At 45.8% G+C, this 24,662-nt stretch overlaps 1 protein-coding gene across 1 annotated transcript in view; it reads left to right on the plus strand.

Moving 5' to 3' along the window:
- Window positions 1-3,464: 3,464 nt before the first annotated feature.
- The window catches only part of LOC136627020 (uncharacterized), a 33,716-nt gene continuing 12,518 nt past the window's right edge, over window positions 3,465-24,662 (plus strand). Inside the window, exons 1-3 of the mRNA XM_066601978.1 lie at window positions 3,465-3,578; window positions 7,479-7,526; window positions 23,937-23,966. Coding sequence (XP_066458075.1) covers window positions 7,484-7,526; window positions 23,937-23,966 — 73 coding nt within the window. The 5' untranslated portion in view covers window positions 3,465-3,578; window positions 7,479-7,483. The remainder of the gene's footprint in view (window positions 3,579-7,478; window positions 7,527-23,936; window positions 23,967-24,662) is intronic.

Consider the following 24,662-nt stretch of genomic DNA (forward strand, 5'->3'; position numbering starts at 1 on the left):
TCGCACATAGGCCAGCAGCTCACCGCCGTAAGCACCAAGGAAGCCAAGGGAAGTTATTTTTTGCATGACATACGATTAGCTTTCAGTAATTTTTTTGTTGAGAAAAATGAAAAAAAAAAAGACAATTACATGATTGCTTGTTGTTTTTTTTTGACTCTGTTAACCATATGATATAAAAACCATGATAGGCTCTGTTTGACATGTGTGCTCTAGATCATGCAAACTTGTAGGCTGTCGAAGAGCGCATCCCAGCTGGTTTCATACATATCCTATTGGCCCTAAATCTGGCACCGGGTAAGCCACGAAAGTGTCACAATGTTGTGGGGACATTCCTGTGACCCCCGTGTGTATGCGACCGAGCATTATCCTGCTGGAAACTTTCTCTTAGAAGCCGCCATGAGAGGAACACATGTGGCTTCAGGATGTCCTGAACATATCACTGAGCTATCATTGTTTCTTTTACCACTACTAGGGGTGACCAGCTGTCGTATGCAATGGTCCCCTGAAACTGTCACACCTGCAGGGCTGTGTGCGGCTCTACAGCAAAGGCAGGATTGAGGCGCTCATCCCGAGGTCTCCAGAAACGAATATCGCCATCATCAGTGTCCAAACTAAACCAGGATTTGTCACTGATGACAACTAGAGACGAGCGACCGTACTCATTTAGGGCGATTTTGCACTCGAGCACCGCTTTTTTCGAGTAACTGACTACTGGGGCGAAAAGATTCGGGGGGCGGGGGCAGCGTGGTGGAGCAGGAGGTAGCAGTGGGGAACAGGGGGGAGCTCTCTCTCTCCCCCCTCCCCACTCCCCTCTGCAACCCCCGCTCACCCCTGCTGCCCCCGAATCTTTTCGCCCAAGTAGTCAGTTACTCGAAAAAAGCGGTTCTCGATTGTGAAATCGCCCTAAACGAGTACGGTCGCTTATCTCTAATGACAACCAGATTACAAAACAATGCAGTTTCGTCACTCATGACACTAATGCAAACGGAGGCTATGGTGGTGGGTGAATGTCAAAGGTAGTGTACATAATGGTTGTCATGAAACCAAATGTCCTTCAACTAAGCACCTGGAAATCATTCCAGCATTCACAGGGGTGTAACAATTGTTCCAACTGTCTTTAGATAGTGGACAACAAAACAGTTGAAGCTACTTCTGCTTGTCGTACAATCGGATGTTCCTCTTTACTGATGTGCTCTGTCGAGGGCAATCTGAGCCCGATTGCCTTGTGTGTGTCCTCACACATCCATTAGTCCCAACACCTCCTAACAGTCTGGTCAAAATGGCCCAAGGTGGTGGGCAATTTGTTGATAGGACCATCCAGCTTCTCACATTCCAATAATGCGCCCCTCTCAAACCCTGTTAACAGGGTCAAGCATCTAGTGGTCAACAAGCTCTACACAAGCGGAAGAAGAGGTCACTACACACAAGTAACCACTGAAAGTGTTTTTATAGGCCAAGGGTTGAACCACTTTTAGGGCCTCAGGTGGCAAGACTATTCATCTAATCACTCCACAACTTTAATCATTTGCACATCTGCCTGAGATGTAACTGCAAAACAACAACTCCTTCTAGAGGCTTGATGTGTTTTTCTTTACAAATAGTGTATATCTAAAAGTTAGGTAGCTGAATAGTGCTAACTGTCTGGGAGAAATGTATATAGAGCTAGAACAGCTAGGAGAAGAAATATAATAGTATACCTGCTGACACTGAAGTACTATCATGCACCTTCCCTTCTCTGGGTGTCTTGCTGACCTTCTTGGGTATTTTTATAACCTAGCAATATAGCCTGTTATTTGAAAAAATGTAGTGGGCTGTAGAAAAAAGTTGTTGGTCACTTCTTTCATTTTTCAACCCCATTTACATGGAGTTTAATTTATATGAATTCTGTACCAAAATCCATGTGAGAATCGGTGTCATTTTTACATCTCATTGAATTCGATGGAAATCCACACTGTAGTTCTTAAGGCGCAAATTTTTCCACTCGTGAATTTTGACATTTGCCTCTCAGTAAAAAAGAATTTTCAACCCAGAAACAACTTCAAGTAACTGCACAAGGATTTGCCCCACTGAATGGATATTGATTTGCAGGAATGCTGCCATCCAGTAGGTGGCGCTGCAGAGGTATTGTTTCAACTTCCTTATTTGCATATTACCCAGAGGAGCATGCATGGCCTTATAAGTCTCCTCACTCCCTTTCTATGTGCTTGCCTCAAGAAAACACAATACCCCTCCCGACTCATGTCATAGGCTTCTCACTAGCCAAACCAGAATCCTACTGCACACTGATGAGGGGCAAACATCCCGAAACAGCTGTCTGTACATGAATTCTGGTTTGGTTTCCTATTTCCAATCATTGTTGCATAGACCTGTATAAAGAGTTGGACATTGATTTGCAGGAATGCTGCTATCCAATAGCTGGCGCTGCAGAGGCATTGTTCCATCTTCCTTATTTGCATATTATGTATTTGGTGCTCTCTTCAAGAAGAGACAATACCCCTCCCAAATATACACGTGCAATGTGCAGAGAACAGAACCCATTGATGTCAATGAGTTCCTTCTCATGAGCATGTTTTGGGTGCGCATTTAGTACATGCTCAAAAAATAAGTCTATGCGAGGTGCACAAATACACACACAATAGGCACGCAAATGCGCAATAGGCTGTGAAATTCCATGGAAAAATAGAACACATCTGGACCTCATTAGGCCAAGTAGTATTTTAAACTACATAAGGGGTGTGTCATGCATGCGTGTGAACTGGTCTTGCATGCCCAAAAAGTACAGTACTATGCGCCGATACGTGGACCAATCAACCTTGTTCATAGAGCAAATGTGTTGCACTAAGGCGAGCGTATTTGCTTATATGCTCGTGTGAAGCCGTCTTGAAGGTGCAGAAAATTCTGCACCAAAATACATGTGGGCTATAGAGCAGAAATGCAGTGCAGAAGATTAAGCTGTGTCACTAGGTGAGTCATTAGGTGAGTCTTACAGAAATATTCTGCCCATATAAAAGGTACCTTAGAACGAATAAAAGGGTACCCACACATATAGGGGGAATTTATGAAGCCAAAACCGGCGTAAAAATGTAACACTATTATGGCGCAAGCTTTACTTGCACAAAAAAATACAATTGTTTTTTTTAACTTTTACACCAATACACACTGGTTTGCTTTCAAAGGAGCATAGTTTGTTGGTAAGGAGTCTAATTCCCCCAGCTCAACACCATCAATTACGTAGAATTTATGCCAGAAACTTCCCAGCAAGTACATAGCCAGTACTCAGCAATATCTCACGGGTCACCTTCCCACAATTTACAAAATAGCAAAAATTCTTGTACAAAAAGCAGAAGTGACCGGTCTCTGTAAAGCTGCCAGTGCAGATCAGTAATAGCTGTCTGCCTACTATGTATTGGCCAATTGAGGTAATGACCCCTATATACACTCCAGGACTTGGTAGAGTGCAACGACTAAAATGCATCCGGAAGTAAATGCTGGTAGAGTAATATATCTGTAGACGTCTGCACAGTGGAGACATTTAACCCCAATAGCAGTAGAGTACTGAGGAGATCAACCACTATGCGGTGAGAACAAAACTCTTGTTTTATGTCATTATCTAATACTTGTTTTGCTCTTTTCTCTCTTTTATGCACTTCAGTTGCTTTACATTGATTTTCAGTTTTATATTGAGGACAATATTGTATATATTTCTCCTAGTTATTGGGGTGTCTAGTGAAGTGAGGGACCGCTAACATCACCCACATTGTTTATAGGAGGGGATAAGACTGGAGTAAAACAATAGTTTAATCTTCTATTAGGGTTTCTATATACACATCCATCCGCTGTGACACCTATGGGGAGTTTTCTATAAACTGCATATTAGGAGTTTGCTATATTTGCCCTACAGCATGTATTTCAGCACAAGTCATACACAGAGGTGTGCGAAAATTGTATCATATGCTTCATTCGCTGTCTGGTATTGAAAACAGTAAGTTAGGGTTCCTTTCAGAACCTCTGTCACTGATTTCCACTAGAAAACAGGACAAAATAGTCCTACAAGCTGCATTATTTTCTCCTGTAAGTTCTGTCAAAATGCCGGACTGCTCACCGGAGATCGAATGGAGGAGGAAAACGGAATTCCCTAACTGATGTAAAGGAGCTCTGAGCTGCATAAAACCTCCAAGAACTGCTGTCAGTAGAGAAAAAAATGAATTTCAAATTTTATTTAATTAAAAAACCATTTACAGCAATTCATTGATGTTTTATGCTGCTCACTTATTGTTTTCAGTATCAAACACTGAATGCAGCAAGTGATCCATGTTTTTTTTTTTTGCACACCTGTATATGTATTTTACACATTCGTAAACCTGTTTCCATGATAGCTGTAAATATTTTCATGTACCACACATTCTTCCTATAACATGCCACTTTTTGTACATATATTGGTATTTAGTGAAACAAGGCTTTCCCTACACTAGTGTATCGCTGCAGACTGATTCGGCAGTAAATGTTACATACAATTCCAGATCTTCTCAGATTCTATACTATTATCAGACAAGAATCATAGAAAGAAACATTTTGTATTCTGACCCTTCTTCCTGGGGGTTCCTAACAAATTGTACTTGCTGTACCCAATGTCTTCCGCAAAGTTAATAAAAACTTGGCCAAAGTTTAATAACATCCTAAAATATCAGTATCCATTATGGAGTATTCTGTGCCATTCTTATTTTATTTTCATACCTGATAGAACCGGGTCAGAACGGTAAGACTGGCTGGCACTCCTCCTGATAAGGAGTCACTGTGCCGCTGCGGTACGGTAATACTCACTGACTTTATGTACATTGAACAAATGGACAGAAGAATTCTGTGTTTAGTGCCTGAACCAGGCACTGCGTCAGATTCAACTGTCCTACAGAAAATGTCAGCTCTACATGGACAGAATGGACCGCAGGTGAAACTTCATATAGATGCATGTATGGGAATGTTTTATCTGGCTGATTTTTTTTATAACATTGTAACAGTCTTCTTGGGGATAAAATACTTTGCATGAACTATGTTAATTCAACAAAGTAATGCAAGAGTTAAACTGCATCGGCATGTGATAACCCAGGTATCGCCCTATGTGAAATTTTACCTGTGGTGCCTTTTTATCCTTTAGGACTCGTTCACAGGGACGTATTTTTTTTGCGCACGCCTCAGCACAATGTATTTGTGCTATGTACGGGGATTCTATGTGAGCGTATCAGCATATTTTACTGTAATTCTTGCGCATGCAGGGCATGTTTATTTGCATGTGGCAGACAAACACACACAATTTAAATGGCTATTTAGCCTAATGAGTTCCAGATATGTTCTTTTTTCACAGAATTGTGCAACTTTAAGCATTCATTTGCATACATCCAAATGTGCACAAATCTAGAATAAAAAAAGGAAATGTGAATGAAATCATTCAAATCAATGGGTTCTACTCTCTACATATTGCAAATGCAAATACGCCCGTGTGACGGAGCCCTTGAATGCTGACCTTTTCTTTATGACAGTTGAATCTGATGAAGTGCCAGTTCGGGCACAAAATGCGCATTTCATTGTGTTTAATAGAAATAAAATGCATGTTTTACCATAGTGCATTGGCGTTCTGTTCTCCTGTCAAGAGTAGTGCCCTCCAGTCTCTACCTTTTTGCCCCTATTCAATTGAGTCTGTTTGCTGATCCCAGCATGGAAATCATAACGGCTGCAGGGAGGCAGCCGGTCTCCTGCATTTACCTTACAGGCTCTCAACAGCGCTGTGCCGGTGGAGGTAGTGAAGGTGAGCAAATGACAATCTGCTACCCTCTAAGCACATGTAGTGCTTCCTCTGCTCTGTTTTCTGCATGGGCATTACTTTATTTTCAGTCAGTTTTTTTACCGGTTATTTTTGAACAAATGCGCTAAATTTGTAGCATTTTATATATAAATTATATATTTAATGCATGGCATGCAGGTACAGTTTTTTGCAACTTTTTTTCGAAAATTGTATTACAGACAAGTATCTAAATGTAACTCTGCCCGTAATCACATCCACATGACTAACATAGTAGCAGCAGTAGTTATTTTTTTTGCAAAAGTCTAGGTGGCAAATGGGTTAAGCATGGACCTTGGTATATTTCGGTTGCTATAATAATAATTTTAGAAAAAACATACAGCAGTGCAGAACTCACCTGAATCATGATGTCCATAATGTTCTTTACATTTTTTTTTAGTATTAACCAATTGTGTTTTTTTCGCCTAAATGACCCACAAAACATAGCCGCCTGCAGTACCAGCTTGTTTTATTGTTTATTCAATAATATTTATTTTTTATGTTCTCCAAGTCATTTTTGTCTCGTTGTTAGAGATGAGCGAGCACACTCGTCCGAGCTTGATGCTCGTTCGAGTATTAGGGTGCTCGAGATGCTCATTACTCGAGATGAGCACCACGCGGTACTCGTCTCGATTAAACGAGCACTGACCATTGAATTCAATGGAGCCGGCAATACAGTCGGCTCCATTGAAAGCAATTGGCTGCCGGCGATCTCAGGATGAATTTTCGGGAAGGGCTTAAAAATATAAGCCCTTCCCTGAAAATCATCCAAAACTGTGTACAAATTAAAAAAATATATATACTCACCTTGTCCCGGCAGATGGAGTTCAGCCGCGGCCGGCCGGCAGCTCTCCTGAACTGCTGTGAGTAGTATTCAGCAGCCGGGGATTTAAAATCCCCACCTGCTGAATGAGCAGCCTCTGATTGGTCACAGCCTCACCAATCAGAGGCAGCTCTCACTCACCCATTCATGAATTCATGAATGGGTGAGTGAGTGCTGCCTCTGATTGGCTCAATGCAGGGACCAATCAGGGGCAGCTCTCAGCTGTCATTCAGTTGTCATTGAATTCAATGGGCTAACATCGTTCTTCTCTGCCACAGCTGTTACAGCTGTGGCAGAGGAGAACGATCGTTATGCTGACAGTGCGCGGGGGGGGGGGGGTCTCACTCTTGCCACTATTGTGGCTTAATAGTGAGACCTCGAAGCCCGAAATGCAGCCCTGCATGTTGCTCCTCGCCTGCCCTATCCATTTCTGTGTTTTTTACATGACTTTGGTGATTCGCTAAGATTTTCACAAATGAAAACCTTAGCGGAGCACCAGTCATATACAAAAATGCTCGAGTCACCCATTGACTTCAATGGGGTTCGTTACTCGAAACGAACTCTCGAGCATCACTGAAAGTTCGACTCGAGTAATGAGCAGTCAAGCATTTTGGTGCTCGCTCATCTCTAATCGTTATTTTTTGTCAGACAGGACTTTAGTTTTATACCATTTTATAGAAATTATTTTCTTTTCAGCATAATGTAAGTGTGTTTCTAACAATGCCATAATTTGCATTACATATATCAAAATTCTGCTTTACTAATAGTAAGAATATGTATTTTGCAGTTTATTGTTCCAACAAGTGTTATTGTTCTTTTCAGTCCAAATGGATTTCTTCAGAATATTGTTTTGTGTAGCAGGATTTATTGGTGAGTAAAAACTTATGGGAAGAATAACATTGAAGTGGTTGTGCCAAACTCAGCTTTCATCACCCATCCATAGCATAGGCAAAAAATGTTTGATCACTGAAACCCCCACTCATATCTAGACTGGGGGACTGGTGTCCTCTTCTCGTCACTGCGGGCTCTCTGCACCCACCCTCAGTGCCATTGAGTTTGAATGGAGCAGTGGTCGCACATGCACAGCGCTGCTCTATTCATTTCAATGAGGCTAATGGAAATAGCCAAGTGCTTGTACATGGCTATCTCCAGCAATCCCATTGAAGATAAATGGAGCAGCACAATGCATGTGCAACCGCTGCTCCATTTACTCTCCTCTTCACTATGAGGAGAGCAGCAAACCCACAGTGAGGAGGAGAGGGGGACACTGGTCTCAGCAGTGAACCCTCCACCAATCAAACTTTATCACCTATTCTATGGATAAAGTGATAAAAGCTGATTTTGGTACAACCTCTTTTAATCTGTCCACGTATAACACTATTTTACAATTCATAGATATATACATGAAAAATTCAGCAACTTTGCAAATAAATTACTCTCCTTATATTGTACTGATCCCAAGTTACAGCCTTGATTGCAGCCCTTTGTTATCCTGAGCTGCATTCATAATGGTGCACGCTTCTGAGCTCACTTATTTCAACAGTTCCTACCAGTTTAGTATGGGTGCTGAGACTGCTGTAAGGCAAGGGCTTACATAACAGGCAGCTGCTATGGGGAATTTTGGGAGACAGAAGTCCCAGTTCTGGTTGGTCTCATCCCCTTGACTCCAGGAGAAATTGTATTGTTAGTAGGCAAGAGAATGGGGGATTGGCCCAAAAGTCGTGGAAAGCAGTAGGATGGGCTGACAAAACCTAGAATTGTAATGAAGGCCAAGTTAGAGATTTGTTATGGGGTGATCTCTCTTCGATCTAAGCAACTTTTCTAAAAGCTTACATTTTGGGTAATTTTGATTATACACCACTCAATGACACTAACTTGATATGCAAACAAGTATCTCTCTTAGAATGTATGCAGACCAGATTTCTGTGCTCAAATAAGCACAGGGCCCACACAAACGTGCCCAAACAGGGGTTAGGGACCACAAACATGGGGACCTAAAACACATTTCAGACTTGACGTGCTGACGGAAACACCAACTGGACAGAGAACTGTATACTGCAGAATAGACTGACAGACAGACATAAACATAGGGACTGACAAATGACCAAAACACTCACCTTGCATACATGTAAGCAGATGATATAGCTATAAAAGTACGAGGTATTGGTTCATACATTGGTCAATGAACTTAAGCCGCAAGGCTACGACAAGGCTCCTCATGTCTTGCGGTCCCTACACTAGCAAGACACATTTACTAGAGGACCCTACAGTACACCCTAGCCCAGAAATAGCAAATAACTCAGCAGGACAAAGCATAGACAAACTTACATAAAACTGACAGAAAATAAATGTAAGAACTGACATGAACCAACAAGACACCAAACACAGCAAGCTGCAATGGACAAGGAAACATAACTGCTCACGCTGAACACCAAACAGACAGCAATTTGCAACAGACAAGGATACATGACTGCTCACTCTGGACACCAAACAGACACTGACATGAGCTGGGTTTATATGTAAGCAAAGACCCAGGGGATTGGCTAGCAGGAGATCACCACATCCAGCTAGCACAATCATGTCACACCTGTGGGGCTGTGCTGCTAGAAACCTATGTGGTACCACAGATCCTAGCCAGCACAACCTAACAGTACCTCCCCTTTAAAAAAGGGGCCCCTAGACCCTTTAGCATAAAAACAAAATTATGCAACTCCTCCAAAAGACACCCATGCAGTACTAGACTTACCCAACGGCCTGGTACTGCCACAAATATGTCACAACCAGGATAGGTGTAGCACAGGACTTATCCGACGGACCTGATGCAAACACACAACCTATCCTGTCAAGGAGGAAGCAAACATAACACTTAACATGCATGCAGCCAGAGGGGAAAACATGGCAACCCTCCCTACTGACATAGCGTACATAGGACTTATCCATACGGGCCTGATGCAAATGCCATCCAGTCAGCAGGAGAAGAGAAAAAGCTCAGGTACATACCGCACAGGAGTCTGCAGCAAAGAGAAAGCTGGACATTAAATTACGTCCGCTGGGTGCACCTCGCCGCTGTATGGACACAGGGACAGAATTCAGACTTCAAAATGCAGGACGGGTAATGGACAGAGCTGGAACTCAGAACACAGAATGGGAGACTGACCCTAGGCTGCCAGTAGGATGGCAGGTCCCTACCTAATAGGCGGGGCGATCGCCTCAATAAAGGAGGCCTTGTTCTGGAACCTCGGCCCTGAACATCCCTGAAAGGGTGATACACAGAACCAGGTGGAAACTGACAGCAAAACAAAACCAAGACAGATAAAAACAGACCGATCAAAGCCCTTATAACAGCCTACCAACCGACTAGGGGACAGGATACGGATCGGGCGGAACAGACAGACAGGGCCCTAAAATCCGCCTACAAATGGACAAAGGGGACAGGATTTGGATCGGGCATCCGTCCACCAACGGATGGGTAGACATACAGAGACAGGAACTGGGCGTCCAAACACTAGTGGACGGGTGGATCAGACAGACGGAATACAAACATAAACCATGACACACACAACATAGTGCAACATAGCGTACATAACATAGCAAGAGCACTCCAGACAACATGCATGCCACTGTAGCTGTATGGAGCCACCACACCCACCATACAAGGGAAGGAAAATTGTGGCTGGCATCACCTAGCCAACACAACGCACAAGAAATCAGATGTTTGGAGGCTGCGCCTGACAAGGAAGGGAGAAACCTGCAAGTCGCTGCACCTGTGTGGTCACCGTACCACACACTACTGGATGCACCACCCCAGAATGCCAGGGGGGGGGGGGGAACAGCAGGTATCCAAATCATCTGTGGGGAAATACGGGGGAACTCACTCCAATAACCGCATGCAACAGACACACCAGAGCATCCATAACACAGACGTGTAACCACCACAACATACTAACATACCATACAACATACTAACATAATGCCCCCCAGTTACAAAAGGGGGTGCATTATGTTACATTTGTGTGGGCAAATAAGCACAGAGCCCACACGAACATGCCCTAACAGGGGTTAGGGGTCACAAACACAGGGACCTAAGACGGATTTCAGACTTGACGTGCTGACGGAAACACCAACTGGACAGAGAACTGTATACTGCAGAATGGACTGACAGACAGACATAAACATAGGGACTGACAAATGACCAAAACACTCACCTTGCATACATGTAAGCAGATGATATAGCTATAAAAGCACGAGGTATTGGTTCGTACATTGGTCAATGAACTTAAGCCACAAGGCCACGACAAGGATCCTCATGTCTTGCGGTCCCTACACTAGCAAGACACATCTACTAGAGGACCCTAAGAGGCACCCTAGCCCAGAAATGGCAAATAACTCAGCAGAACAGAGCAGAGACAAACTGATATAAAACTGACAGAAAATAAATGTAAGAATGTACATGAAACAACAAGACACTAAACACAGCAAGCTGCAATGGACAAGAATACATAACTGCTCACGCTGAGCACCAAACAGACAGCAAGCTGCAATGGACAGGGATGCATGACTGCTCACGCTGAACACCAAACAGACACTGACAGGAGCTGGGTTTATATGTGAGCAAAGACCCAGGGGATTGGCTAGCAGGAGATCACCACACCCAGCCAGTTCAATCATGCCACACCTGTGGGGCTGTGCTGCTAGAAACCTATGTTGTACTACAGATACCAGCCAGCACAACCTAACAATTTCATTGTATTATAAGAAGTAGCCTTGCAGTTTGGGGGTATGTCTGTTATGATGACTTATAAATATTATATGAAGGCTAATTATACAAAGAAAGCAGTAGACAGCAGAAAACTACAGACTTTAGTAAAAATTTCTCCAGAATGATGAGGTTAAGTATATGAGAATACTTTGCAATTTTTATATATAAAATATGTGATACAAATGTCGCTGAGACATGATGAAGAAGAAAGAAAAGGGGTGGAGCAAACCCCCCAAAAGTGTCAAACGCTCGAGTCCAAGGTGTATGACCAGGACTCAAACAGCCTTGAGGAGGGTTATAAAAAGTAGGTGGTGGAGGTGCTGCCAGCCAAGCAAACCCACCAATGGCAGGCGGACTAGATATGCAGAAAAAAATGGTATCTTGGTGCAACTCTCCAATAAAAGTTGTTAGACAAGAGGATGAAAAATCCAATTTCTCTTGTATTTAATGAATTAAAGGCTAGCAAAAGATATACATTTTGGGGTAAACCTCTTCATCAGTCAAGCTGGAAGAAACTAGTATTAAAAAAAAAATAGATTCAACATATGGAGTGTACATTGCTTAATGGATGGAGAGTGTAAAAAGAGAGAGGGGAATATGAATCAAAAGATATAAACATATACATCAAACAACAAATAGCCAAGTTACACTGTATAACTGGACAGAAAAATACAAAGCCAAAAGGTAACATAAAATGTATCATAATGACAAATAGTCAGTGGAAATTGGCCAAAGTAATATTCCAGATGCACATATATGGACAGATATACTATAAGGTACTTTTAATTCACTAAAAAAGAGAAGTTGGATATTTCGTCCTATTGTCTCACCACTGTTATTGGAGAGTTGTGCTGAGTAGAGATGAGCGAACGTACTCGTTAAGGGCGATTTCGCAATCGAGCATCGCTATTTTCGAGTACCTGTCTACTCGGGTGAAAAGATTTGGGGGGGGGGAGAGAGAGAGAGAGAGAGCTCCCCCCTGTTCCTCATTGCTTTTCACCCGAGTAGCCAGGCACTCGAAAATAGCGATGCTCGATTGCGAAATCGCCTTTAATGAGTACGTTCGCTCATCTCTAGTGCTGAGACATGATAGGCTTGCATGTTCTGTGACTAGAATAAGGAAGGAAATGAAGTGTGGTCATAATATGCAGATATAAATGTCTGTCTGTGGTATTTTCTCTTGTCAGTAAGCTGTTCTGATCTTGTGAAAAATATTAACAACACTTAACCCTTTCCAATCCACTGTCTGACGTATTCCTACATTCTGACTGAAGCTTGTACAGCTCCAATGTCAGAAGACGTTCAACAGGGTATTCTTACCATCTATTGCCAGACACTCCGCTGTCGGAGCCTCTCTGACGCACACACACTGGCTTTAGCCAGCAGATGGCACCATTGTATAACAGCAAAAAGAGAAAGCCTTTTAGGAAACCCTGAATCCAAAATTGGATTGGAAAGGGTTAAACCATTAAGGACCGGGGTACTTTGGATAAAGGGACCAGACACTTTTTAGGGATTTTACTAGAGATGAGCGAGCACGCTCGGTAAAGGCAGATACTCAAGCGAGCATTGCTCTTCTCGAGTATCTGTATACTCCTCCGAGCAATTACGGGGCAGAGCGGAGGGGAGCAGGGGGGAAAATAAGTGAGATCTCTCTCCCCTCTGCTCCCACCCGCTCCCCCCCCCCACTCACTCCTGCCGCCCCCCACACAATTGCTCGGACGAGTATGCAGATACTTGAGAAGAGCAAAGGTCGCTCAAGTATCTGCCTTTACTGAGCGCACTCGCTCATCTCTAGATTTTACCCTTGTGGTGTTTTTTTTTTCTTCTTCTTCAGCTACTAAAATTATTTTTCATATAATACCACTAAAATAAAGTACAGGAATGGGTCCCTCATTTTGTTTCTGGCTTTTTGATACATAAATTGTATAGCTTTGGATTACAGAGCGCATATAGCAACGGTTTAGGTTGGCATTGGCGGTGGGTCATTTTTCTTTTTGTGTGTGTGTGTATATTTGTAGCAGGGCAGTGTCAGACTAGCCTGCAGAGGGTGCTACATAGGCATTCTGACACCTGCACAAAAAAGTAAAGGGTTAACAGTAGAGATGAGCGAACGTGTTCGTCCGAACTTGATATCCGTGCGGATATTAGGGTGTTCGGGATGTTCATTATTCGTAACGAACACCATGCGGTGTTCGGGTTACTTTCACTTCCTTCCCTGAGACGTTAGCGCGCTTTTCTGGCCAATTGAAAGACAGGGAAGGCATTACAACTTCCTCCTGTGTTGTTCCAGCCCTATACCACCCCCCTGCTGTGAGTGGCTGGGAAGATCAGATGTCACCCGAATATAAAAGTCAGCCCCTCCCGCGGCTCGCCTCAGATGCCTTGTGAGTTAGATGAGGGACAGTGCTGTTTGTACCGGAGCTGCTGTAGGGAAAGAATTGGTAGTTAGTGTAGGCTTCAAGACCCCCAAAGGTCCTTATTAGGGCCACTGATAGCTGTGTGTTGGCTGCTGTTAGCAGTGGCAATTTTTTTTCTTCTCAAAATCGCCTCTGCAGAGCATTGCACCCTCCATTGATACTACAGGGAAAGAATTGTGTAGGCAGGGCCACAACACAGTTATTATTCATTGAATATACGCAGTGCGGCCTTTTGCTTGTAAAACAAGTGAAAAAAATTCTATTTAACCTGCCTCTGTCCATCCGAAGGGCTGTGGACACGTGTAGGCTGCGTGTGCAACGTTTAAAAATCAGACGCACCCAGCTACGTTTTACTGCTGGCTTCGCCATTTGCTTTCCTTAATTTGGAAAAAAAATACCTGCTCTGCCAGAGTTATAATAACTCTGCTACCCTCAAGTTCTGTGCCACATTAGCAGGGCCACAGCACAGTTATTAAACTTCTCATGTTCATTGAATATACGCAGTGCTGCCTTTTGGTGGAAAAAAACTGAAAAAAATTCTATTTGTCCTGCCTCTGTCCGTCCTAAGGGCGGTAGACACGTGTCGGCTGCGTGTGCAACGTTTAAAAATCAGACGCACCCAGCTACGTTTTACTCCTGGCTTCGCCATTTGCTTTCCTTAATTGGGAAAAAAATACCTGCTCTGCCAGAGTTATAATAACTCTGCTACCCTCAAGTTCTGTGCCACATTAGCAGGGCCACAGCACAGTTATTAAACTTCTCATGTTCATTGAATATACGCAGTGCTGCCTTTTGGTGGAAAAAAACTGAAAAAAATTCTATTTGTCCTGCCTCTGTCCGTCCTAAGGGCGGTAGACACGTGTCGGCTGCGTGTGCAACGTTTAAAAATCAGACGCACCCAGCTACGTTTTACTCCTGGCTTCGCCATTTGCTTTCCTTAATTGGGAAAAAAATACCTGCTCTGCCAGAGTTATAATAACTCTGCTACCCTCAAGTTCTGTGCCACATTAGCAGGGCCACAGCACAGTTATTAAACTTCTCATGTTCATTGAATATACGCAGTGCTGCCTTTTGGTGGAAAAAAACTGAAAAAAATTCTATTTGTCCTGCCTCTGTCCGTCCTAAGGGCGGTGGACACGTGTCGGCTGCGTGTGCAACGTTTAAAAATCAGACGCACCCAACTACGTTTTACTCCTGGCTTCGCCATTTGCTTTCCTTAATTGGGAAAAAAATACCTGCTCTGCCAGAGTTATAATAACTCTGCTACCCTCAAGTTCTGTGCCACATTAGCAGGGCCACAGCACAGTTATTAAACTTCTTATGTTCATTGAATATACGCAGTGCTGCCTTTTGGTGGAAAAAAACTGAAAAAAATTCTATTTGTCCTGCCTCTGTCCGTCCTAAGGGCGGTGGACACGTGTCGGCTGCGTGTGCAACGTTTAAAAATCAGACACACCCAGCTACGTTTTACTCCTGGCTTCGCCATTTGCTTTCCTTAATTGGGAAAAAAATACCTGCTCTGCCAGAGTTATAATAACTCTGCTACCCTCAAGTTCTGTGCCACATTAGCAGGGCCACAGCACAGTTATTAAACTTCTCATGTTCATTGAATATACGCAGTGCTGCCTTTTGGTGGAAAAAAATTCTATTTGTCCTGCCTCTGTCCGTCCTAAGGGCGGTGGACACGTGTCGGCTGCGTGTGCAACGTTTAAAAATCAGACGCACCCAGCTACGTTTTACTCCTGGCTTCGCCATTTGCTTTCCTTAATTGGGAAAAAAATACCTGCTCTGCCAGAGTTATAATAACTCTGCTACCCTCAAGTTCTGTGACACATTAGCAGGGCCACAGCACAGTTATTAAACTTAGATTATTCATTCACTAGAGGCAGTGGGGCCTTTCGTTTTCAAAAAAGGGAAAAAATTATATTTGGCCTGCAGTCTTGCGCCAATTTATTTCCTGCCTGTGAAATCAAATCACTGGTAATACAGCATGCTGAGGGGTAGGGGTAGGCCTAGAGGACGTGGACGCGGCCGAGGACGCGGAGGGCCAAGTCAGGGTGTGGGCACAGGCCAAACTCCTGATCCAGGTGTATCGCAGCCGACTGCGGCGCGATTAGTAGAGAGGCACGTTTCTGGCGTCCCGACAGTCATCGCACAATTCATGGGTCCACGCGGGAGACGGTTATTAGAAAATGAGCAGTGTGAGCAGGTCCTGTCCTGGATGGCAGAAAGTGCTTTGAGCAACCTATCGTCCAACCGCAGTTCTGCGCCGTCCACTGCTGCAAATCAGAATCCTCTGTCTGCTGCTCCTCCTTCCTCCCAGCCTCCTCACTCCACTACAATGACACCTGCTCAGCTGCGTGAAGACTCTCAGGAACTGTTCTCTAGCCCCTGCTCAGATTGGGCAGCAGTGGTTCCTCTCCCACCAGAGGAGTTTATCGTCACTGATGCCCAACCATTGCAAAGTTCCCGGGGGTCCGGGGGATGAAACTGGGGACTTCCGCAAACTGTCTCAAGAACTTTCTGTGGGTGAGCAGGACGATGACGATGAGACACAGTTGTCTTGCAGTCAGGTAGTAGTGAGGGCAGTAAGTGCGAGGGAGGAGCGCACAGAGGATTCTGAGGAAGAGCAGCAGGACGATGAGGTGACTGACCCCACCTGGTTTGAACGCCTACTCAGGACAGGTCTTCAGAGGGGGAGGCAGGGGCAGCAGCAGGGCAGGTTGCAAGAGGCAGTGCGGTGTCCAGGGGTAGAGGCAGGGCCAGACCGAATAATCCACCAACTGTTTCCCAAAGCGCACCCTCGCGCCATGCCACCCTGCAGAGGCCGAGGTGCTCTAAGGTCTGGGAGTTTTTCACAGAGACGACTGACGACCGACGAGCAGTGGTGTGCAACCTTTGTCGCGCAAAGCTCAGCCGGGGAGCCAACACCAACAGCCTCAGCACCACCAGCATGCGCAGACATATGATGGCCAAGCACCCCACAAGGTGGGACGAAGGCCGTTCACCACCTCCGGTTTGCACCGCTGCCTCTCCCCCTGTGCCCCAACCTGACACTGCTATCCAACCCCCCTCTCAGGACATAGGCACTACCGCCTCATGGCCTGCACCCACACCCTCACCTCCGCTGTCCTCGGCCCCATCCACCAGTGTAGTTCAGCGCACCGTCCAGCCGTCGCTTGCGCAAGTGTGTGAGCGCAAGCGCAAGTACGCCGCCACGCACCCGCACGCTCAAGCGTTAACCGTCCGCATAGCAAAATTCATCAGCCTTGAGATGCTGCCGTATAGGGTTGTGGAAACGGAGTCCTTCAAAAGTATCATGGAGGCGGCGGCCCCGCGCTACTCAGTTCCCAGTCGCCACTACTTTTCCCGATGTGCCGTCCCAGCCCTGCACGACCACATCTCCCGCAACATTGTACGCGCCCTCACCAACGCGGTTACTGCCACGGTCCACTTAACAACGGACACGTGGACAAGCACAGGCGGGCAGGGCCACTACATCTCCCTGACGGCACATTGGGTGAATTTAGTGGAGGCTGGGACAGAGTCAGAGCCTGGGACCGCTCACGTCCTACCCACCCCCAGAATTGCGGGCACCAGCTCGGTGGTTGTATCTGCGGAGGTGTATGCTTCCTCCACTAAAGCACCCTCCTCCTCCTCCTCCTCTGTCTCGCAATCAAGATGTGTTAGCAGCAGCATGTCGCCAGCAGTCGGTGTCGCGCGGTGTGGCAGCACAGCGGTGAGCAAGCGTCAGCAGGCCGTGCTGAAGCTACTCAGCTTAGGAGATAAGAGGCACACGGCCCACGAACTGCTGCAGGGTCTGACACAGCAGACCGACCGCTGGCTTGCGCCGCTGAGCCTCCAACTGGGCATGGTCGTGTGTGACAACGGCCGTAACCTGGTGGCAGCTCTGCAGCTCGGCAGCCTCACGCACGTGCCATGCCTGGCCCATGTCTTTAATTTGGTGGTTCAGCGCTTTCTGAAAAGCTACCCACGCTTGTCAGACCTGCTCGTAAAGGCGCGCCGGCTCTGCGCACATTTCCGCAAGTCCCACACAGACGCTGCCACCCTGCGCACCCTGCAACATCACTTTAAGCTGCCAGTGCACCGACTGCTGTGCGACGTGCCCACACGGTGGAACTCTACGCTCCACATGTTGGCCAGGCTCTATGAACAGCGTAGAGCTATAGTCGAATACCAACTCCAACATGGGCGGCGCAGTGGGAGTCAGCCTCCTCAATTCCTTTCAGAAGAGTGGGCCTGGTTGGCAGACATCTGCCATGTCCTTGGTAATTTTGAGCAGTATACCCAGGTGGTGAGTGGCGATGCTACAATCATTAGCGTCACCATTCCTCTGCTATGCATCTTGAGAAATTCCCTGCAAAGCATAAAGGCAGCTGCTTTGCGCTCGGAAACGGGGGCGGGGGAAGACAGTATGCCGCTGGATAGTCAGGGCATCCTCCTGTCTATTTCTCAGCGCGTACAGGAGGAGGAGGAGGAGCATGAGGAGGATGAGGAGGAGGGGGAAGAGACAGCTTGGCCCGCTGCTGACGGTACACCGGCTGATTGCCTGTCATCCTTTCAGCGTGTATGGCCTGAGGAGGAGGAGGAGGAGGAGGATCCTGAAAGTGATCTTCCTAGTGAAGACAGCCATGTGTTGCGTACTGGCACACATGGCTGACTTCATGTTAGGATGCCTTTCTCGTGACCCTCGCGTTGCACGCATTCTGGCCACAACGGATTACTGGGTGTACACACTGCTCGACCCACGCTATAAGGAGAACCTGCCCACTCTCATTCCCGAAGAGGAAAGGGGTTCGAGAGTGTTGCTATACCACAGGACCCTTGCGGACAAGCTGATGGTAAAATTCCCAGCCGACAGCGCTAGTGACAGAAGGCGCAGTAGCAAGGGCAAGGTAGCAGGGGAGGTGCGGAGATCGAGCAGCATGTACATCCCAGGCAGTGCAACAGTCTTTAAGGGCCTGGACAGCTTTATGGCTCCCCACCAAGACTGTGTCACCGCTCCCCAGTCAAGGCTGAGTCGGCGGGAGCACTGTAAAAGGATGGTGAGGGAGTACGTAGCCGATCGCACGACCGTCCTCCGTGACGCCTCTGCCACCTACAACTACTGGGTGTTGAAGCTGGACACATGGCCTGAACTAGCGCTGTATGCCCTGGAGGTGCTTGCTTGTCCTGCGGCTAGCGTCTTGTCGGAGAGGGTGTTTAGTGCGGCTGGGGGAATCATCACAGATAAGCGTACCCGCCTGTCAACCGACAGTGCCGACAGGCTAACACTCATCAAGATGAACAAAGGCTGGATTTCGCCAGACTTCTCTTCTCCACCAGCGGACAGCAGCGATACGTAAGCAATACAGAGGCTGCACCCGCGGATGGAAGCTACGTTCTCTCTCACCATCCAAAACGGGGACATTTCTGCTTCATCAATCTGTGTCTAATATTCCTCCTCCTCCTCCTCCTGCTCCTCCTCCTGAAACCTCACGTAATCACGCTGAACGGGCAATTTTTCTTAGGGCCACAAGGCTCACTCAAATAATTTTTCTAAACAATTTTTAAAAGTTTCAATGCGCTTAAAAGCGTTGGAACTGTAACTTGAACCAATTTTTCGTTACACTGGGCTGCCTCCAGGCCTAGTTACCACTTAAGCCACATTAACCAAAGCGATTAATGGGTTTCACCTGCCCTCTTGGCTGGCCATGGCCAATTTTTGGGATGTACATTAGTACTGTTGATACAGCAATTTTTGTGGGCCCTCGCCTACAGTGTAATCAAATAAATTTTTAGCCCACCTGCATTAAGCACGACATTACTACCTCAGCTGTGTTGGGCAATGCAATGGGATATTTCTATGTACCGCCGGTGGCTTCGTGGCACCCACCCATGCTGTCGGTCCACAGGGAGTTGTAAATGCATCTGTGTCCACTTCTAAAGAACCCCAGTCAGACTGGGGCATGCAGTGTATGCCGAAGCCCACCTGTATTACGCACGACATTACTACCTCAGCTGTGTTGGGCAATGCAATGGGATATTTTTGTGTACCGCCGCTGGGTTCCAGGGAGCCACCCATGCTGTAGGTGCACACGGAGTGTAACCTACATGTGTCCACTTGTAAAGAACCCCAGTCTGACTGGGGCATGCAGTGTGGGCCGAAGCCCACCTGTATTACGCACGACATTACTACCTCAGCTGTGTTGGGCAATGCAATGGGATATTTCTATGTACCGCCGGTGGCTTCGTGGCACCCACCCATGCTGTCGGTCCACAGGGAGTTGTAAATGCATCTGTGTCCACTTCTAAAGAACCCCAGTCAGACTGGGGCATGCAGTGTATGCCGAAGCCCACCTGTATAACGCACGACATTACTACCTCAGCTGTGTTGGGCAATGCAATGGGATATTTTTGTGTACCGCCGCTGGGTTCCAGGGAGCCACCCATGCTGTAGGTGCACACGGAGTGTAACCTACATGTGTCCACTTGTAAAGAACCCCAGTCTGACTGGGGCATGCAGTGTGGGCCGAAGCCCACCTGTATTACGCACGACATTACTACCTCAGCTGTGTTGGGCAATGCAATGGGATATTTCTATGTACCGCCGGTGGCTTCCTGGCACCCACCCATGCTGTGGGTCCACAGGGAGTTTAACCTACATGTGTCCACTTCTAAAGAACCCCAGTCAGACTGGGGCATGCAGTGTGGGCCGAAGCCCACCTGTATTACGCACGACATTACTACCTCAGCTGTGTTGGGCAATGCAATGGGATATTTTTGTGTACCGCCGGTGGGTTCCAGGGAGCCACCCATGCTGTCGGTCGACAGGGACTTCACAATAGGGAGTTGTACCTGCCTGTGTCTATGAATTAAAAAGCCCGGTCTGACTGGGGCATGCAGACATCTTGACAGAATGAATAGTGTGTGGCACATAGGTTCCCCATTCCTATGCCCACATGTGCAGCTCCTGATGGCGGTGGCACAGGATTCTATTTCTCATTGCTTCTGTACAGCATTGTGGGCTATCGCCCCGCCCCGCCCCTTTTAAAGAGGGTCGCTGCCTAGCCGTGCCAACCCTGTGCAGTGTGTGCCTGCGGTCCCTCGTCATGGCAGACGCACTTCTAAATAAACATGAGGGTGGTGAGGCATTAGGGCAGCTGAAGGCTGCGCAGGGACACTTTGGTGTGCGCTGTGGGGGGGAGGGGGGGCGGTTGGGCAGCATGTAACCCAGTAGAAGTGGCAGTGGAGTGTCATGCAGGCGGTGATTGTGCTTTGTTGGAGGTAGTGTGGTGCTTAGCAAAGGTATGCCATGCTAATGATGGCTTTTCAGAAGTAAAAGTTGTTGGGAGGGGGGGGGGGGCACTCTTGCCGGTATTCTGGCTTAATAGTGGGACCTGGGAAATTGAGATGCAGCCCAACATGTAGCCCCTCGCCTGCCCTATCCGTTGCTGTGTCGTTCCCATCACTTTCTTGAATTGCCCAGATTTTCACACATGAAAACCTTAGCGAGCATCGGCGAAATACAAAAATGTTCTGGTCGCCCATTGACTTCAATGGGGTTCGTTATTCGAAACGAACCCTCGAACATCGCGGGAAGTTCGTTTCGAATAACGAACACCCGAACATTTTGGTGTTCGCTCATCTCTAGTTAACACCTGATGAGTGTTGCAAGAGTTGGTTGCATAAAAGCCAGTTCCTGCCAGAAGCAAGGGGGGAAAGCTACAGCTTGGCAGTGCAGGACAGGCTGCAAGCTGAGGTCCAGTGTGGACCAGTTGGGCCTGTCACCCCGTCTGACAGAGGAAGACTCCCTCCAGACGCCCCAGGAGGGGTTAGTGACAGAACCCTGTGGGTTGTAAACCCAGGATTGCATATTGACTGTGTTTGTATACGCTGTTTGCTGTGAAATAAAGCAAAATGGTCCACTGTGTGTGCCTCCTACACAGCAATGGAGTCCCCTACATTGCTCTCACAGTACTAGTGCCCAACATTAATACTGGTACACACTTAGTACCTTTCACACAGAACTTGTACCCCCGACTTGTTAATGGTACCCATTTGTGCCCCTCCTAAGAAATAGTTCCTTTTAGCATCCCCCAATCAGTAGTCTTACTGCCTTAATGTTCTTTATAGAGTAATTGTTGCCTAAAAAATAATCAAACTGATACTAACCCAGCCCTCCTCCCATGACGAAGTGACCTTCAAAAGCTGCAGACCTCTTTGGCCACCTCAGGCCTGCAGCCTATGACATATTTGCAACTCTTCCACATGCTGGGCGGTTGCAGTGACATCATTGTGCCTGCCTCACTGAGCTGACAATGTCATAGGCAAGTGACATAACTACACCGTGTTACCCTATGCAGATGTCCAAAAACCTTATAGGCTGCAGCCATAAAGTGGCATGTAGCCCACAAGCTTCATTAACACAACAGGGAGCTGATAGCTACCTGCCATCCATAGCATTTGTCCATATCTGCATCCTGAGGTTGCCCTGAAATGTAAAATCTAGCGCTTGCATCCTGGATGCCCAATGCTGTTGATGCCACTGGTGTACCTCCACCTAAGATCTCCTGTCCGATCTGACACATCAGGTGTTCAGAGAAGCTACTGTATGCTGGGTACCTTACAACATCTTACTACCAGGTTAGTAATAACTTCTAGCCATTTCTGCACACTGGGCAGTGCAGTTACCAAGATTACCAGTTATATGACACCTGGAGGGTACTGTGCATTGGTCTCATTAATTAGAATGTTGTGAGATCATGTGTGTGATCCTAAATGCACCCTTTATTTACGGTTGTACAATGCTTTATCTAGGTATGATTTTTTTTTGTAGGTATTTTTCTTCATCGACTTATCGGCTATACAACTTGAAAAACAACTGGAAAAACACTTGTACAAGAATACACAAAATAAAAAATAAAAAAAATCACCAAAAATACATGCCAAAATATAATAAAAAATGTTTGAACTGGTGGCGCATGAATTTAATAATGCTACAAAAACCCTGTGGCTTGCCCTGTTCTTGCACATCAGAGGTCCCCTTACAAGTCTGTGGGCGTACTCAATAACCATGCAATTCCACAAATAAAAAGAACACATCTGAAAAGCAAATAGTCTTTAAAATCATGGTGCGAGTTTGACCCACACCCATGTGAACTGGCCATGTGATCAAGCATTTCTGTGCATATGCTCATGTGAAGGAAGCCTAATATTTTTTTGGACCACCACATGTTTCTGGCATTTAGGCTCATTCGCATGAGTGTAAATATGCTGTTTATTACGTAGTTAATAGAATTCATTTTTCTTCAAAGGGTTTGTTCACACGTCCTATCTTGGTGTTTATTATGCAACATAGAAGCCCATTGAAATCAATAAATATGCGTGAAATACACAGGAAACCTGCATATTCGCTGCATATTTACGCAAGAAGTCAATGCAATTTTGCGTGTTCTTTTAAACGCACATAAATACGCTGTGTATTTATGTGAGTAATGAGGCTGTTTGTATAACTTTCACTTGGCATGTATTTACACTGAACAATTATTTTTAGGTCCACATGAAAAATCCAATCATCAATAATCTTACAATTTATCGCCGATTGTTCAGTCGCGGCACACATTTACACCAAACAATTGTTGTGTAAAGCACTCGTTCTAACAATGACTTGCACAATAGTTGTTCTGTGTAAAGGGCCCTTAGAATTCTTCTGAAACACTCAAGATAAGAGAATGAACTAGATAGGTTTGCACACTTATTCCACCAAAGGCTAATTGCACACCGGTGACTTAAAAGTTGCCATACGCAGGCAAACTCCCATTGGACAACACTTGGCCTCCAGTCCTTGGGCTGTCCGATGTGCTGAACACCGCACATTGACATTTTTTATTCTTGTCCAAAAGTCATACAAGAATAGGAAATGCTGCGTTTTTTTACTCAGACTATTCTATTTCCATTCATTTTTTCAGTCCGAAAATCGGATGAAAAAAACATTTTTGTGTGCAGGAACCTTACCATGTAACATGTAGCTTTATATTTACCTCTGTATTTTTCCAGCTCCTTTATTATGGGTTATGATGAACATTCTTTGTTTTTCAGTTAGACTCGGCACTTGTGACATTTGTGGATGTAAGTATTGCTATATAGTTATTTTTCACCTGTTCAACTAGCTTCAACCACCTCAACATAGTGCAGAACTGAGATTAGAAAACAAGTCAAATAGTAAGGTATTATTAAATCCAATCTTGACCATTTTTCGCTTAGCCGTAGTAACAGCCATAAAGCTTTACATTGCCGTAAGATGCACACTGCTTCAATATGCAGTCATTCATGGAACATGTTAGCAGGATAATGTATAGATGGGTGTCATGTACCTTCCAGCCTGAACAAACAGTGCTGAAAACAATGAACATTCTAGTATACAGCAGTTAAAGTAGTTGTGCCATGATAGAAAGTTAAAATCCCCACTAGCGAATAAAAGTACCCCAGTAATACAAATACCACAGGATAGGTAGGTAGGTAGGTAGGTAGGTAGGTAGGTAGGGTTTCTGACACAGATTTTATATGGGGTTTGATTTAAGCCTTTGATGTAGTACTGAATGTTCAGCTACTGTCTGTATACATGATGGAAAGTCATCTCCTGGTATTCACCAACCCAGATTCATCTATCACAGCTAGCTGAGCAAAGCATGATCAGTCACTCCAGGCTACACATTTCACCTGCCGTTATTGGCAATGTACAGGGGGCACTGGCTGAACTTTTCAAGGTGGCACTGTAAAGGGAGAAATACTTGGGATACTGTAAAGGGCGTAGTCTATGGTTTA

Source organism: Eleutherodactylus coqui, chromosome 5 (assembly GCF_035609145.1).
Source record: "Eleutherodactylus coqui strain aEleCoq1 chromosome 5, aEleCoq1.hap1, whole genome shotgun sequence".
NCBI lineage: Eukaryota > Metazoa > Chordata > Amphibia > Anura > Eleutherodactylidae > Eleutherodactylus > Eleutherodactylus coqui.